Source organism: Protopterus annectens, chromosome 3.part0, assembly GCF_019279795.1.
Source record: "Protopterus annectens isolate FY-2018-M chromosome 3.part0, PAN1.0, whole genome shotgun sequence".
Taxonomy (NCBI): domain Eukaryota; kingdom Metazoa; phylum Chordata; order Ceratodontiformes; family Protopteridae; genus Protopterus; species Protopterus annectens.
Window position 1 is genome coordinate 367864085 of NC_056731.1, and position 19693 is coordinate 367883777.

A 19693-nucleotide genomic window follows, 5' to 3' on the forward strand; every position below is an offset into this window, starting at 1 on the left:
GACCCAGTCATACCTCTCAACCTCTTAGAACAAGAAATCTGGACAAAGCCATAAATAAAAGTGGAACAAAGGCTCAAAAATAGGGAACATTTTTAAATATTGCTCTTACAAAGTTAGAAAGTTGATAGAATAATAGGTTTTGCATTAGCATGGATTTTCTAAAGAGTATGAAGTCTGAAACTTAAATGTCTGTCATTATTTTCTAACTTCGGCCTTTAATGGTCTGCCACTAATTAGCCAAAAAAACAATTTTATGAAAAAAAATACCAAATATATGAGGGAAATATCTGGACATTCTGCAAAAATCTGTACAGTCGAGAGGAATGGACCCAATGATGACTCTCCTTGGTGAGGAAAAGTGATGGCAAATTGCTGTTTTTTGGAAATGATGTACATGAATGGAAAGGTTTAGACAGGAAGGTGCAACGTGTCAAGCCATTTGGGTGAAGACATCTTCAGTTTAGTGAAAGAGGTCACCAGAGGGATTTCTGTAGGTGTTGGATATGGGTGAAAAAAATGACAACAAAAGTTTTCCACCCAAACCAGGTAACAGAAGAATGAAGGGGCCATAAGCCATATCGTACCCTGACAGTTATGTGCATTAAAACAAATCTTAGCAGATGGGTCTCAGGGATAAAGGTAGAAAGAGGAAAGCTCCATAAAGCAAGAGAACTGGCTCTCCATGGAAACAGCTAAACAGGCATGTGAGCAACCTGGGTACCCAGGGAAATCACAGCAGAAGAGTATGGGCCACACAAAAACAGGAGGATATAATATCAGTTTTGGGGTGCTATAAAGTACTGTGTTATTTTTTCAGAGCTCTCATTTGTGCAGTTAAGGTTGATAATTTGGTGGCACTGGAACTTATACAAGACTTCATCTGAGTCTGGGTTGCCTAGCTTGGTGATTTGGCTGGGTGATCAGGTGGGGAAGACTTTATCTATACGTTTTGCCCAATCATATCACTGATGTGGCTAAGGTAACAGAACTACTAACTGTAAATCAGGGATATTTACTGTTTACATGTAACATATGGTCACTGGACATGCTGCTTTAGGACAGGATGCCTTCAATACATGCACTAAACCATTATTCACATCTTGACACTAATACGGAAATGTCCATCTTTGCAGACTTGATAATGCTTTTCTAAAGACAAGGGATTACTTCCTAAGGAAAGTGTTAAGAAAACAGTAACTACTCATACACAGATATACAAAATATACAAATGAGTGGTAATGGTTAATAAAATCTGGAAACATTACTTTGCACGGTGGTTGGCCCCTAAATGAAATGGTCTGAGCAGTAAATTCCAGGGTAACTCTAAGAGACAGGCATATACTTAGCCTGATAAAGTTTGAGGGATACCCTTTGAAGGGGAACATGTTTTTATGGCCTGTTCACCAGGAACTGCAGTCTAGTGAATCTTAATGTCTGTACCCTATCTACTAGGTTTTTCTCTGTACTGCAGTTGGGGATAATATGTACTACAAACCCATGTAAAAAAAAAGATAGAATAAATCCATTTTTTTTTTCTAGTCATAAAGTCTACAAGGTATGACAACTTCACTGGACCTGTGCTACTTTACAGAATCAAAAACTAATGCTTGGAAAAAGTAGTTGGTAGCAGTGTAAAGCAATGTAAGAACACCCGTAGACACAACCAGGAAACTCTATTGGCATTTTTTGAAAAAAAAAATAAAAAAGAAAAAAAGTTTACTAGTCATTGTACTTGCTAGGAAAATTCCATTTCTGGCATGTTCTGGATATGGATCTGAGACTCTTAAAATAGGAACTGCAATAATAATAATGTTTGTCTTTTCGGCTTTTACCGGTTAGGGGTCGCCACAGCGGAACTCCGGTCCGCTAATGATTGGCAGTCGATTTTTATGGTGCTGAGTTGCCAGGCCGACGCTCAACCTTCAGCGAAGGCACACCCATTCATGCATGTCTTTCGGAGGCCACTCGACTGCAGGAAGGACATGCAGACTCCACACAGAAGGCACTCCAGCTGAGAATCGAACAGGAGAACCTTGCTGTGAGGCAACAACACTACCGCTGTACCACCGTGTAATGTCAATAATAATAATAATAATAATAAAAATAAAAATAATAATAACAGCAAAACAACAATAATAATTATAATAGATTAAATTAATTAGGACACTAATGCTTATTACCAGCAACGGCACCATTCATTTATTTCCTATCCATTGTGTCCAATTCAGAATCAGAAGGAGCCAAAGCTACCTTAGTAAGCAGTGGGCAAAAGGCCGAAGTTGGACTTGTATGGGATGTCACTGGACACATGCACATATGTGCATCCACAGACGCACACACACACACACACACACACACACACACACACACACACACACAAACACACGCACACCATACCGCTCAACCTCTTATCAATAATGGTGGGACAAAGGCCCAAAAATAGGGACACATTTTAAATATTGCTCTTACAAACTTAGAAAATTGATAGAATAACAGGTTTTGCATTAGCATGAATTTTCTGAAGGGTATGAAGTCTGAAATTCAAATGTGTCATTATTTTCTGACTTCAATTCTCAACAATTTGTCAGTGATTTGCCAGAAAAACACAATTTTATGAGAAATGAACCAAAAATATGAGGCACAAATCTGCATATTCTGCAAAAATCTGTACAGTTGAGAGGTATGCACAGACTTTCCAGGGAGTGATTTTGAATATTGCCTTTTCACCTATCTGCATGGCTTTGGGATATTGACAGAAATTGGGGCACCTAGTAAAAACTCATGCAGACATGGGTAGGACCTGGAAATGACACAAAGAAGGCATCCCAGCTCATAAGTGAGACAGAGAATTAATCAATATAAAACAGCAATGTTAAACCGTGCACCACTGTGCTGCCCACAACAAAAAATATTATAAAATAAATATAAGTAACACTTATTATGAATTTATCACATAATTTTTAACGTATATAAGTTGCACTGGGAATGGTGTGTTCTTTAATATAGGTGAAAAAGTATTGGTAAAAGTGTAAGCTTGTAAACACTGTTTTATTTTTATTTTTAACTAAAATTCTTTGCACGTTACTGGATTATTTCTTCTTTTTATACCATTCAAAACTAACAATCCTTAACCACAAGGACATAAGCACAGGGACATAAGCACAGGGATGTACGCACAGGGACATAAGCACAGGGGCATAAGCACAAGGACATAAGCACAGGGACATAAGCACAGGGACATAAGCACAAGGACATAAGCACAGGGACATAAGCACAGGGACATAAGCACAGGGACATAAGCACAAGGACATAAGCACAGGGACATAAGCACAAGGACATAAGCACAAGGACATAAGCACAGGGACATAAGCACAGGGACATAAGCACAAGGACATAAGCACAGGGACATAAGCACAGGGACATAAGCACAGGGTGCTTATCATTATCCAAGGGTGACTGAAGACTTTAAAGCAAATGGAGCTGCAAGGAGCAGCTGATTGGGTGGGACAAACCAGAACAGAATGGGGCTATATCATGAAAGGGTCAATTTTGAGCATGGTTGCAATTTTAACTAAACAACTGGTCATAAACGAATACACACTGGAAATAGTCTTTTATGCAAATAACTATTTAATGTGTCAGGAAATCCGTGTTTCCCCAAGATGTGGAGACCTGGAGTTAGACTAGTAGTGCACATAGTCTCACTGTGGTTAGTAAATGCGGGAGGCTTTGTCCCTAATTAAAAAAAAATTTAAATGGTAAGACCACCCAAATGTCAAGTTTTTTCATTCATCTACAACCCCTTTTCCCATTTTTTTGCACATGGGGTTTGGGTGTCACTTCAACAGTGACAATCATCTACAGCCAAGGTTTACACTGCCAGGTGGCTAGGCCTACCACATAAGTTCTTCCACACCACACACTTATAGCCAGTTTAGAGTGCTGAGTCTACCTATTGTATGTCTTTGGAATGTGGAAGGAAACCAGTGCACCCAGAGGGAACCCACACAGAAGCCACTCTAGCCAAAAATTGAACTAGGGAACCTCTAGCTGTGAGGCAGCAGCACTACCCGCTGTGCCACTGGGCCACTCTCAAATTTATCTCATCACAAAATACTATTCCTTCTCCTGAATCAAACCTTAAGAAGGCAACATACTAAGAAAAGATTACCAAATAAAACACACAGGTTCAAAAGAGGCAGACCACTGAACATAACAGTGTAGTCATAACAGCTATGTTACAAATAATGTTTTAAAGAGGGGTAAGACCATCTGCATGAGGGGCATGTGCACTTTCTGCATCCTCTACGAACATATTCATTCTACACTGTCTGATTTGAGAACTTAATAACGTAATACAATTTAATTGCAAAAACTTGAAGGTGAATGCAATATCCACTTTGCCATGGTACCAGAACTTTCACTCATCTCCTGGGTATCCCAACCAAAAAGTGCAAATACTTTAGCAAGGGTGTGTGTGTGTGGGGGGGGGGGGGCACAGGCTCCTTATGAGAGTGCAGGGGAATATGCATCTCTACATCTGTCTAATAGCAGGAGATACATTTCATCTTGGAATTATATATTTCTTTATTTGTATTTGACAATAATATTTTACTTCTAAACTACACAGAAACATTGTTTTGTTATATGTCTGCCATTTCTCAGGTCATTAAAAAAAAGCTTTGTACAACAGCTACCTATCGATGTACAACTAAAATATATAGGAATAATTACACAATTTATTGTTGGGCACTATTTCAAGGTAAGTGCATCACTAGTAGTCACTTAATTTGTATTCATGTCTGCATTTTAAAAATAGCTAAAAGCAGCATTTTTTAAGAAAACCTAACCATGGGACGCATTCAGTGTTAACTTCCATCTAGTTTCACACTTTAACAGTTCATTAGTAAAATATTCTGGACTCTTGTGTAACACCTGCAGTATATGACAACTAAAACTAACATTACCATTAGTTTCACGTATATGCTTAATTACAGCATTATTCAATGTTTTTTTTCCTAATTTTTCTCTGATGTTGCATTAGTAAATGCAATATTTTGTTTCTGTTTTCTCCACATAAAGTGAATTACATATGGAGGATGTTCAACAAATCATCCCTTTTAATCTACAGTTACCACCGTTAAAACAAACCTTGCCTGCCTCTGGACAATACAATCCATCCATTAATATGCTAGTCTAACAAAAACTTGTGCTGTAAGAATCAATCATTCAGTCCACCTGCTAACTAGTGTGCAGTCAGATGTACTACCATTATACACCATACAATTCTTTAAATGGCATTTACTGTGACAGGACCAAGTCTAATTAGGGCTGTAATCACTTTGCTCTTTCCTGGACACCATTTTAATGACCTGTCACTGCTCCCTCAAGCCATAAGATGCCACTTAGCTCATTTTTTGTAAACATAAGGTATATGCCTACAATGTGCCTCCACTGTTTTATCAAATTAATTGACATAGTACAGGTTGGATAAATGAATGTTAATATCATTCTACATGTCTGATAACACTGTGCCTGTTTTCCACTGCCAAAAATGAAATCATTAGTATGCAATGGAAGTGACCATTTTCAGCAGACCTAAGAGGAAGGATCAGTTATAGTGACATCAAGTTTCTTGTACTTAAATGGTTTTCCCATTTTTTTTAACCTTTAAATGCACTCCTGTGTCTGATGTTTTAAGAAGGTGTTTTATATGTTGACCCAAGGTGAGTGGTATAGTACTCTGTTCAATGGGGAACACCAACTGTTTACACAATTTTGTCTGGGTATTTAGTACAGCTATGTCACATTAAGTAATGCTGTACAGTATGAAACAACAGAATGAGGATGGCCCTTCACACTATAATCCATGAAGTTGTTATAGCTGTATGCTTTATTCCACAGTGAGTCAGAAAAAGGGTTGTATATATCTGCAGAATTGATTCCTTGATAACTGACTTAAGGGTGATGTCTAGAGAATTATGTCACAAATCTGCATCAAAAAGAGCCAAAAGTTTTCATTGTCTTCTTTGAGGACTTAATAGGACATCATTTATTACTTTACAATAACCAGCAGGATTGGCATGAACTATATTAGAAAATTGAAGTTGTGGTTGTTGCTGCTAGGATATTGGTAGAAGTCAGAAGTCAATAGTTTTGCATAACCATAAGACACGAAAATATCACAAAAACGCCAACTTTAATACATGAAGCTTTCGGGTGTTCTACCCTTCATCAGCATATACAAACATACTTTAACTACATTTATATAGAGGTCTAATTAATGTCACATGTTTATACCAGCCACTAAAACCACATAAATAAAATTTCCATGAAATTATATTGTTTAAAACATATTAGACATTATATTCTACATTTAAAACGCATCAATGTCCATACAAACCTTAAAACTAATATAAAAAGAATATGTACAAAAATTCTAAATATATTTACTAATCATAAATTGTCATACCAGGGTCACATCAGCTTGCAATCTTATTATCCAGTGTAGCTCCCTGATTTCCAAAGCATTATTTATGTCACCACCCCTTGAACCCAAATCTACTATATCAATACATCTAAACTTAAATCTATGTGTTGTTTTTTCCATAATGTGCCTATATAGGGCATTAGTTTGAATTTTTCTATTAATTTCTGATCTATGTTCAATCATACGATCTTTCAGTCTTCTGGTTGTCTTACCTACATAGAATTTTTCACAACTATCACAAGTAGAATTTTTGTACATATTCTCTTTTTTTTAAATCAGTTTTAAGGTCTGCATGGACATTAATGTGTTTTAAATGTAGAATATAATGTCTAATATGTTTTAAAACAAAATAATTTCATGCAAATTTTATTTATGTGATTTTAGTGGCTGGTATAAACATGTGACATTAATTAGATCTCTATATAAATGTTGTCTTATGGTTGTTGCTGCTAGCACAGTCTCCAACCAAAGGTTAAAGTCCTGATATCTCCTTGCACTGTTGTGTAAACATTAACTGGAATTTAACACTGAATGCTTTCCATGGTTAGGTTTTCTTAAAAAATTCCAGTGACCAGATGAATGATAAGGTCTGTGAGTTGACAAGTTGTTGCTCTTAAAATATTTAAGCCATATTTTACACAGATCTATACTCTTCCAGTGGAAGACACCTACTTAAACATGTCCATAAACACTTAGGTTCATAGGTAGGTACTGGGCTATCTGCCCGAAGGCATATATTAGCCCAGCCATGTTGTGCGGTATTCACCGCCCCTTTGATTAGTTCCCTAGGCCCTTGATCTAGCAGCTAGTACCCTTGGCCCCTATCTAGTAGAGCTGTTGGTATGATCCCTGGTGTGAACTTTCTGTTACCGATCCACTCGTCAAGGTTCCTCTTGAAGGGTGATAGTGAGGGGCTCTGTCTTATGTAGATCGGGACCTTGTTCCATAGCAAGGAAGTCTTTGTGAAGGGAATATATCCCTCCAGCATGTTCTATTCATTGTTGTGCTGAGGTTTATATCCCTAGAGCGTGTAGCTCGAGTAGATTTGGTTTTGCTAAGATGGAGCATGTTCAACAGTTCTGGGTTGGACATGGCTCTGTATGTTAGACAGAGATCGCCTCTGAGAAGGCGGTATGCAACAGAGAAAAGCCTTAGTTTTTTCAATCATGCTGCATAGGGAACTGTTTGAGGCCAGTAATCCTCTTAGTGAGGTACCTCAGTGGTCTCTCTAGCTGCTGGAGATGCCTGGCCAGGTACATTCCAACTGGTGCATTGTACTCAATAATGGGTCTGATGAGGGAAGAGTAGAAGGGCACCACTATATCCTTAGATCTTGATGCGAACCCTTTCGTGATCAGATGGGTCACATAGAAGGATTTTCTAACCACCTTAGCAACATGGTTATCAAAGGAAAGCTGACTATCTACTTGGGTCCCTAGATCCCTTATTACTTCTTCAGATTTCAGGGGGTTACCTCCTATGTGGTAGTTTGTGGGTACTCTGTTTTTTCCAGAGGGGATTACTACGCATTTTTTAGCATTTAGCTTGAGACCATGGCTTTGATACCATGCATCTGTCTCATTAAGGCCCTTCTGGAGGATATCCGTGTCGACCGGAGACTCTATTACAGCACCCAGTTTGCAGTCATCTACAAACTTGGTCAGCCACAGCCCTTCAGTGCTTGCCTGTACTTCTGAGAAGTATATGCCAAACAGGTGGGGCCCCAGGACAGAGCCCTGAGTCACATTGCTCGTTACTGGTCTGGATTCGGACATAGATCCCACTACTCTTACTTTGTGGGATCTGTCTGAGAGCCAGCTTGCGATCCATCTTGTGACGTAAGGGTTTATGCCCAGGTTGGTGAGTTTATCAATAATACCCGAATGGGGAATGGTGTCAAATGCTTTAGCAAGGTCAAGGTAAGCCGTGTGTACCTCCTTTCCCTTATCTAGAGCCTAACTGTCTCAAAGAAGTCCATCAGGTTCAGGAGGCATGATCTGCCCTTGACAAAGCCGAACTGTGTGGGGTCAAGTGTTTGGAGGTTCCCAATCTCTCCATTTATGAGTGCCATAATGATTCGCTCCATTGCCTTACAGATCAGACTGGTCAGGCATATTGTTATTTAAATGAAGACTGTTTCAATATTTCCATATTCTATACATTTACAGATTCCCACTGATGGCAAGTTGTCCCCAAATTATTCATGTTAACTCACTTCACTCTCATCATTTTCAAGGACATGGGCTCCCCTGAGTTCTAGTCATGCTATTTAATTGAGTATGTCTCCATCTGGAGGACCCCACAAGTAGTAGAGGTATATGGTTCACCCTGGGGTACCTGTGTCTGACAGAGCAGCAGGTATAAGTAAAATGTTTTTACTGCAGCAGCTGCACTCAGCAACTATCCTGGAAGAGTGAGGTAAATTGTTTGTTACTGCAGATGAAATGGTTCCCACTTTTCCAGACTACCGATCACTTGTCTGCCAGTATTACAATATTCAAACTCAATTCACAGCATTTATTTTACTCCTACTGCAGACTTACATGTCACACAAAAAATAAGCATGTCTTCTTTTTGTTGACGAACAAATGCAGTAGCAAAAAAAAAATACATTTTACAGGCAGGGTTGATATAATATTAATAAAAAGTAGTATTTCTCACACTTTGTTATGGTACAAAAACCTTTTTGCCCACCACATAGATCTCACTGCCTCACATATGACTACATGCTTCCTACTAAGCACTTGTACTTCTTTGTCTTCAACTACATCAGGCTCTTCTGGACACTAACGCTGCAAGTTGTTTTAAAATGGCTTCTTTCTCTGGCTGCCCAACCAGTCCCCATAGAAATGTTGCTTATGCAGCCCTAAAATGGATGAAAGCAGTGTCACAAGGTGTAATCACCTAATTCATAATGAAGGACTAAGCCTGAATGCCAAGCTGTTGTAGGCAGCTGCCCAGCTGAGTTTTTTTTTACAGGGAACTTAAAATTGCAAGCATGTACATTACAAGCTGTTGAGTTTATACTGGTAATAGTTTCTGGTGCCTACTTCAGTGGTATCTGACAGTACAGCTTAATCTTTCTGTTAATAATATCTTAATAAATATTTTTTTAACATTTGGGGTTTGCAGGCCATTAAACAAGAAGAAAAATTTCAGACAGTATAAAAATATTTAAAGAACACATTTGGGTCATTCACTGCTGCTATAGTGAAAAAAAAAGATTTACAAGTCATTTAAGCTAGTTAGAAGGTATCTTACCTCCACGGTACTCTGTACTGTTGCGCCAGTCAATAAGGTCAATCTCTGCAGTACCTGCTATAACCAGTTCTAGTTCTCTGGCATCAAATACAGACACAAGTCGAGAGTCCACCACCTGCAAAACAAATCTCCAGTTACAGTATACCTTGTCAGCTTCAAAACATTTACCTGAATAGGATTCATGACATCAGGTTGTACATAACCCTGTGGATACAAACTCAAAAGTTGTTCTTTAATTTTACGTAATGCTTGGTTATGTAAAAAGAAGTAAAAACATTTTAAAAAGATCTGCAGGGGAGGCGGAGCCTAGATGGCTAACTGAGAGCAGTGAATTGTGAGAGCTCCATAAACTAGTATAATAATATAGGAACATTTTATTATTTTCAAGTTTAAAACGTCAGAAATCTATAGACAAACTACTAAACTACATAAATATCAATTTTGGTTAATTTTCCTGTCAAGTAACTTGGAGATATGTTGAGACACTGAATATGAACAACTCAAGGAATTCTCATCCAGATGCTACTTTGAAAAAAGAACTGCAGTTGATGACATCTACCTTACAGGAACTATCTTTGAAGATGGATGACTTTAAAAATGACTAAGAAAACCTCAAATTAAAGTCTCAAAAACAGACTGATACTCTTAAGAAACTATTACAGCAACACCATACAAAAATAACAAATATAGAGACTTCGCTAAATGACATTGAAGGGAGACTCAAAGAGGAAGAATTCCAAAAAGAATGTCTGGTTAAACACAATACATGGCTGCTTAACAAAATAGATGACTTAGAAAACAGGGAAAGGAGAAACAACATAAGGATCTTTGGTCTGCCTGAAAACACTGAAGGTGAAAACATTATTTCACTCTTAACCTGGATTCCTGATTTTTTTAGATTTGAAAGAGGGACTTTCATTTGGGATTGACAGGGTGCATAGAGCACTGAGAAAACCTGCTTCTAACTCAACAAATACTCCACCTAGATCCATAGTTATAAATTTTCTTTCATTTCTGGGCAAGGAACTAATATTAAAATCTGCTTGGAGAAAATCACCCTTAAAATGCAATCAAAGCCTGATAAGGTTTGACAATAATTATTCTTCCAAAATACTAGAACAAAGGAAAAAGCCTGGCCAATAATAAAACTAATGAAACAAAACAACATTAAAGCACAGCTGGCCTTTCCAGCCAAGATAAAAATACTTTTTTCCAATGAGATGATAACATTTAATAAACAATTAAAGAAGCTACTATATTCATCAAAAACAACAACATAGTGTCTATCCCAGAAGAAATGGAATGGATGGCCCCTATTCTTAAAAGAATAAAAGAAACAAATCCTTGGACTGATGCTAGAAAGAAACAAAAAATGATTCCAAGATAGCTGTCCCAAAAAAAATAACTCTTACGACTACATCTCTCAAAGTATCAGCTGAAATGGTACATCACCTGTCATCTGTTTTTATTTAAAAAAAGGAGGGAATCTTAAACAACTGAGAAACAGTAATGATTTATTCAGAATCTTCAAAGAGTCCAGTAATTCTTCACAAACTAAGGTAGGTCAAGATGGGTTACTATTTACATTATAAATAAGCCAAACAAAGTAACATATAATACAAATATAGATGTTTCTATTCCCCTATTTGAATTCAGTGAACACTTATCTTGTTCATTTTTCATTGATTTTACTTATAATAATTTAAGTAATTAATTAACTAATTCAACAAAGTACCATTCATTAGAGTTCAGACACAAATGTAACAAATTAACATCATATATAAAAGCAGTAACAGTAGAGTGTTTTGAAAAAAAATGCTGTCATGGAGACTAATGCCTTCTTCAGTTAAAGTATGATTTAGAAATGTCATGTATAATCTTGACCATATATAATACTTAAGCGGTTATCAGAGTAACTAATGTTTTATACATGACATCAAACTGACAAAGTTGTTCAAGAGAAACAATAGAAGCCTGAACTTGAAATGTTACAGAATGTAACAATCATATTCTGAACAAATAGTATTAAATTGAAAATAGACATTTAATAACATGGGCTTGAGTATAATAACACTACTGTTTTAACTTGCCATAAATGACATACATTATATTGAACATCAAGGGGAAGCATGATGATTTTCTCATATAAGACCATATGCATAACAAGTCATGTAATTGCTTTAACTTGAATTGTGGTTTCAACACACATCTTGACCATACATAATAATTAAGCTGTTACCAGGGTAATAAATGTTTTATACATGACATCAAACTGACAAAGTTGTTCAATGGAAACAATAGAAGCCTGAACTAGGAATGCCACAGAATGTAACAATCACATTCTGAACAAATAGTATTAAATTGACAATAATCACTCAGTTTAAACTTTGCTGATTATACAAAATAGAATGTTGCCATTAAAATCTAAAAACTTTCAGTATATACCATAAAATGGCAATTTATGAATATGGAAAGGGAACTTGTAATCATTAATCACAATAAGAAAATTTGTTGTTTTTAACCTATAATTTCACTCATTTTATAATAAGAAATGACAGATATGAAAATCTTTATGTGTAAGTAATGGGGGGAAGAGGGATGCACTGATAATTAAAATGCACTAACTTTCATCAATGTTCACATAAAACAAACTTGATGCTTTAAGTAAGTTAGCATTGTTAACATTTATTAATTTAAATTTATTTTACAAAAACATTTTCAGTGTACCTGACCAAAACATTACTTTATTGGTAAGCACTCAAAGTATAAAACTGATAATTTCCTTTAAAAGCTCAAACATATACTTTATAGTTATCTGAGGAAAATGTTTAATAGTCACAATAAAACAAAAAAATATATAGTCTAAATAACCTAAGATGGATTTAACTTTATTATCTTTAAATACCAATAGCTTAAACAATCCTAGCAAGAGATCAAATCTACTGAAATATTTAAAACTGAACAAAGCACAAATTGTCTTCCTTCAAGAAAGTCATTTCAAAATAAATGACAATTACAAATGGAATCCAAAGGAATATATGATATTGCTGCGATCCACTTATAAGACAAAGACAAAAGGGGTAACAATTTTATGGAAAACAAATGTAATTGACCCCAAAATCATTTATAAGTATGAAGATAAAGAAGGCCTTATGGCATTAGTAATAGTTTAATATAATAACAGATTATGGACCCGAGCCAATCTATAGTGGCTCCCAGGCATTGGATCAGGAACTGTTAAAAATACTTGGATTTCATTTCCAATAATTATAAAAGCAACTTAATATTAGGAGGAGATTTTAACTGTATATTTGATATTTCTGAAACTACAAATAAAAGACCGTTACGTACATCTGCTGTATCAAAAGCTTTAAACAAGTGGGTAGAATCATTTCATCTTGTAGATACTTTCAAATTTAAAGAAGATAAATTTTTGTTGTTTTCCCATCAAGATCACAGATTGGGTACCCAAACTAGAATAGATAAAATATTTGCTGCCCATGAATTACACTCTAAAATCATTAATTTCTCAATCACTCTGCCCCTTTTCAGATCACAATTCATTGATACTAAAACTTCAAAATGGGTACAAACCATTAATCTTTATCTCCAGAATTCCAGCATATATTACTAAAATTAAAGAGTTCAAACCCTGGTTATTATCTGAATTACAGTTCTTCTTAGCTATTAATTATACCACAGAGATAAATAAAATAATGATATGGGACTTATCAAAAGCTTACATATATGGTAAAACCCTAACTTGGTATAAAAAAATCAGAGAATGAGATTCTGAATTATTAGCTCTACAATTCAAACTTTTGTCAATAAAAGCTGAAAAAATCAAAATCATTTGGAGATGAAAAAGAAAGCAGAAGTATTAAACAATAAATACAATGAAATTCTAACATATAAAACTAGTTTAGCGTTAGAAAAACTAAAAATTAATACCTTGGCCACTTCTCCCAAATATCTACATAATTTATCCACAAGAATCAAAATACAATCAAAAGCTAATAACATTAAAAATATCTTCCATGAAAAGAAAGGGATAAATGTCTCGGATATAGGTGACATTACTGATGCCTATAGAAATAACTATATGGAACATTTCCAAAAAGAAAATATACATATCGATCAATTAAATCTAGATGAAAAATGTTCTAATATAAAAAAATACCAGAAAAATTAAAACTAGATCTGCAAGCACCCATATTCTACAAACAAATTACAGACACAATAAAAGAGGGTAAAAATAATAAAGCTCCAGGTATAGATGGCATAATTATGGAAATATATAAACTTTTTCCTTTAAAGATATCCCTCTTCCATAAAACTCTATTAGAAATTCAGTCACAAGCTTTAATACCACCCTCTTGGAGATATTCCTTAATCACACCAATCCTAAAGGAAAACAAATCCCCAAACCTCTGTACCTCATATAGACCTATATTATTAAATAATGACTATAAGATATTTATGATAATATTAATTAACAGAATGAAAATACCATCCAAAATAATAAATAATGATCAAACTGGATTTATATATCTTAGACACACACGTGACAATATTAAAAGGATAATTTTTCTTAAAGATTATATTAATGAAGAAAATAAACACCCATAATTGGCTTAGATATAGAGAAAGCATATGATTCCCTAAATTGGAACTATTATTCAAAATTCTGATGTTCTTTGAATTTCCTCCTTCCTTTGTTCATCTATTAAAGAATATATGTTGTTGTTGTTTGTCTTTCGGCTTTTCCCAGTTAGGGGTCGCCACAGAGGAACTCCAGTCCGCTAATGATTGGCAGTAGAGTTTTACAGTGCAGAGGTGCCAGCTCAACACCCAACCATCAATGAAGGCACGCCCATTCATGCATGTCTTTCAAATGCCACTCGACCACGGGGAGGACTTGCAGAATATATACACAAATAATTTAGCATATGTTAAGCTAGGTCCTTTCACCTCTGAATCTATACATATAACAAAGAGTACTAAACAAGGATGTCCCATGTCACTAATTCTATTTGCTTTGGCTATTGAAATATTGGCAGATTCAATACATAACAATACAAAAATCAAAGGAGTAGATATTTATGAACAATACAATTCTAAAGCAATGCTCTTTGCTGATGACATATTATTAACAGTATCCATTACAAAAGAGACATTAGAAAATTTATTTTAATTGACACATTTTACAAGAAATACAGGAATCCATTTCAATAAATCAAAATCAATTTTTTTAAATAAAAAAAAAGAATTGCAGACGAAAGGGAATCATGTTATAGGGAAACAAGAATCTACCTTAAAATATCTAGGAATTGAGTTATGTAAGGATAATAATGAATTAGTCTCAAAAAACTACAATAATATCATCAATACAATTAAAATTTTGGTGGAAAAGTAGAACAAAGTAATATTAACATTTGAAGATAGACTACAGCTAATAACAATGGTTTTACTACCCAAGATTCTATATATAGCTTTGGCAATACAACTGTTACCAGAAAGGAATATCCTCAAAGAAATAAACTCATACCTAATAAAATTTTTATGGTTTCCCAAAAGAAACAGAATAGCTTTAACACATCATATCAGACTATGGAAACAGGGAGGATTAAACTTTCCTGATATAGAAACATATATAACAGCCTCAATATCTAAAACAATCTCAGATTGGATAAGTCCAAATTTTTCTGCAAATTGAAAAGAATTACTAACTGTACTATCAATAAATGAATTTGATTTACAAAAAAAATTTCAAACATCAGATAAAAACAATTTGCCATGGCACATATTATGTATTAGTATGCAATATAACATAACTAAGCTGACTAAAACGCGTATGATTAATTATTACATTGAATAATTTAGGAAAATTATTAATGCAAATATAGATTTAAAAATCTGGTTTGATCTTTTAACACTATTCATAGTTACAAAGAGCTATCCACATAAAATATACAGAGAAATAATTAATTCCTGGGAACAGAAAGGATTTGTTTGTTGGTTTCAATTCATCAACGAACTAAAAGTTCTGGATATGCAAACAATAGAAACAACATACAAAATTCCACAACAAGATTGGCTAACTATGCAAAGCATTCTGATATAGTCGCAGGATTTATGCAGAATAATTAGTAATTCATCATTTAAAGAAATACCTAAACTTATTAAATACCTATATGAAATCATATATAATGATTATGACATGGGAAATAGTATTTCAAAATTTTACAAGATATTTATAAATTATAAAACAACACCCAAATCCTCATATTGGAGTTATATAACAAAAGGACACTCATTACAGCTAAGTGAAGAAATTAAATCAAATATTTTATTATCAATAAAACATACATCCTTTACACAATACTGGAAAGTTTTTATTGGAAATGCTTGCACAAAGCATTCTTAACTCCATATAGAATTACTAAACTTAATTCTTCCACAAAGGGAATATGTTGGAGGTGTGAGCAAATACACAATGCAGATTGGAATCACATTTTTTTCAACTGTGTTAAAATTAAGCCATTTTGGAATGGTATTAAAAACTTTTTACAAGCTTTATTTAATGAAACATTTACCTTATCTAAAGCTCTAGTATTATTAAATGTGTACGAAGGTCCTCATTTGAATGAGTCAAATAAGTATCTAGTTTGGACAATACTTGCAATCTCAAGGAAGTGTATAACAAGAAGATAGAATACAAACACAATACCGACTTTGGAAGACTTCTACAGCCTACTGAAGACCACAGCATTGTTGGAAATTAAAATTAAAGAATTAAGGATTCATCCTAAGCCATTTATTAACAATCCATGGAAAAAAGTCTTATCATTAATTGACACTTTACAATAACTGAACAGATACACTTTGATAGCTGGATTGTTATACCTATAAAGTAATTGTATATATTGAGCTCTGTTATAGTATCAGGCTGATGTAAATAGTGTACATAGTTATTTAAGATGTTATATACAAATATTATGGAATTTATTCAACTGTATTTGAAAAATAAAAACATTTTGAGGAAAAAAGAAAAAAGATCCACAGGCAAGCATAGAACAAGTATGTAAGTACGACTAGAGAAGGAACAAACAACAAAGAATACTGCCGGTGATATTTATAATGAATCCATTTATGTTATCAGTGGTAGTTTACTGAAACACAAGAGAAATTGGGCCTGGCACTAGGTAAATTCACCACATTTAGGTATTCCATTTCTTACTGCTGTAATTTTTTTATCTCCTTCTAGTTTTCTGTGAATTTTTTATGATAATTTAGAAAATTAATGAAAGAGGTGGGTGCATTTCAACGTAATATCCACATACTTGTCATATATTATTGCGATTACACAATGTTCATTCTGCATGTGTAATAAACTGAGGTCCCATTTGCTTGAGTTGGTAGATGTAAAGGATCCCACTGTACCTATAGAAAAGAGTAGGGGAAGTTCCCTAATGACCCGGTCAAATTTCCTAGTAGTATAAATACAACCTCAAGTCTCCTTTGAAAAGAGGCTGCTAGCCTAGTGGGACTAACCCAGTCAACAAATAATGGATAAATAAATAAAAAATAAAAAAAAAATGTTTCCACTGAGACAACATTAGTATAACACTGATGCACTCCACATGAAGTGTTTACACTGGCATCTACTCTAAATTTTTCTGAAATGTTATCAGCAGGCAGAAACAGATCTTATGGGAGTCTGTGCTTATAGCATTAAAGTTGCACTAATGGGATTCCTTCTAGTGCAATAGTACAACCTCTTGAGGAACCTCTAAACCTCACACTATTGTCTTTCATGTAGGTAATTTTATAGCTTTAGGAAAAGGAATGGCTATGGACATTTTTTTTATTAGCAAACAAAGCATTCAAAACAAATCATGGGTAGAAGAAGGTTTTGGTTTGGAACACACATACCTACATACACATTTGTAAATAACCTACATGCACATTTGTGACAGATACCACATCTGCTTTCTGCATACTTTATCAATAAATTATTTCAACATAAAATCTAACAGCTTTTTTGAGTTCCACAGGCGGTTTAAACAAATGGTCATAATAGTGTCAGTAAAGCCCAGGCCTCAGTAATATGATGGTGCTGTGGCACAGCTGTACATTTAAAACAGATATTGTTGCTGCAAAGCTTTAAGGTTGGGCTGATATTTTCTGTCAGTTGTATTTTTGGGGTACACTATTACTCTTCTAGTTTTATAGCTGGGTAACATTCCAAAAATGCACACTGACTAACTACATATACACACAAATGTACTTGAATATGTGTGTACACATATACATGTATGTGTGCATACACACGAATTAGTACAAAAAATGCAATAAAAAACTAGCCAAGCTACAGTTTTGGCTGTGTGATCTCCTGTAATAGAAATCCATGGGATATATGGAAATTACCCCATTAGGAGATCAAGTGTTTTCGCTATATAGCTTCTGAATATCAATGACTTTTTACTTTTTCTTTTTTTAAGTCTTTATGAATGCTTTCAGGCCAATAAAGCCAAACTATACTAGCTGTAGATATGCATGTTTTGGCCTTCTTATGACCTCATCAGCACAGCATAAGTGGATTGTTTGGGTCTACATTTGAAACACAGGGTCTTTAAACCCAGAGCTGTCCATAACCATTAAGGAGTCTGCAAAATATCACAACACTGATTGGTTTGTCTGTGTGACCTTTTCACTCTGGTTTGGATGTTAGTTGGGGTATTTTGTAGACATTGTGTGTGTGTGTGTGTGTGTGTGTGTGTGTGTGTGTGTGTGTGTGTGTGTGTGTGTGTGTGTGTGTGTGTGTCTGTCACAGAGCTGTGGGAGGCACAGGAAGACCTTGTTCCCTGCAAGAAAGCTTCTTTTTACTTGTTTAGGGAGTTTTGTATGTTTTTATGTTTGGACATTTGCTTTCTTTTCTGATTATAGTCATGCCAATCACAAATGGATTGCATTTTAGTCATGGTGTTTGCCAGACTTGTCTTGGCAGTATAACTATGCATTTTGTGAGCAATTTCAGCCTTGTATGGACTAATGGAAAACTGCAAACATTTGACATCATGACACATGATAAAACACACCATGCAGTTCCACAGGAGCATTTCCTAAATTGAAATGCTGTTAGACAACCCATTCAAAGACTGATGCATCATGCTCACCATCAGTGTTACAAGTTAATAAGAGAGGTGCTCCTTAAAGTCAGATATTTAAAAGAAGGGTTATTAAGCATTTTTCTTCAACTGGTACTGACCACTGACATTCAGGGTGAAAACAAGTGAAGGTGAAGACAAGCACTTATTGATTGTTGGAGTGTGTTCACTTAAATGACAAGCAAACTTATTTATTTGCTTGCTTAATTTCTTATATTTTTTGGCATTTAAATTAAAATGTAACTTTTTTGTTTGTTTTGCACATACACTGGTGAGAATAGTTAATCAAGGCAGCTCTGCAGTGATTAGTTGCCTAGATACTGGAAGGATTTTGTGGGGTGGTATGAAGGCTGGCATGCCTTTAGAGGTGGCACTGGGCCTTCTGTATTCTAAATGCCAGCAAGTGATCTCCCACTGGAATGCCTTTCTTAATTGTTTTTAAACAAAGCCACTTCATTTATGTCTCAGAATATCACAGTGACTCAGTACAATCATTTATGTTCAATATTACAAAAATGCATCATAGCTTCAAACCATGACTATAATTCTATACCTTTCAAAATCTGAGTTGAGGTTCCTTCAAACTGAGGTGCATTTTTGAACACCCTTACAGCTTATTAATGAATTACTAGCAGTCATAAGCAACATAAAATAAAACTATGCAAACATTACTACATGAAAAAATAATAAAATATGTTACACAAAACAAATTTGGCAAGAGTGCGCTACGCATAATCAATAAATAAAATGGTTGAACTATAAATCTGAAAAG

The 19693-nt window shown here is 34.9% G+C and overlaps 1 protein-coding gene across 1 annotated transcript in view; it reads right to left on the minus strand.

Annotated features, from left to right (window-relative positions):
* The window catches only part of HECW1 (HECT, C2 and WW domain containing E3 ubiquitin protein ligase 1), a 2794797-nt gene that overhangs the window by 145556 nt on the left and 2629548 nt on the right, over positions 1-19693 (minus strand). The window contains exon 27 of the mRNA XM_044065592.1: positions 9752-9866. Within this exon, the coding sequence (XP_043921527.1) occupies positions 9752-9866 (115 nt within the window). The remainder of the gene's footprint in view (positions 1-9751; positions 9867-19693) is intronic.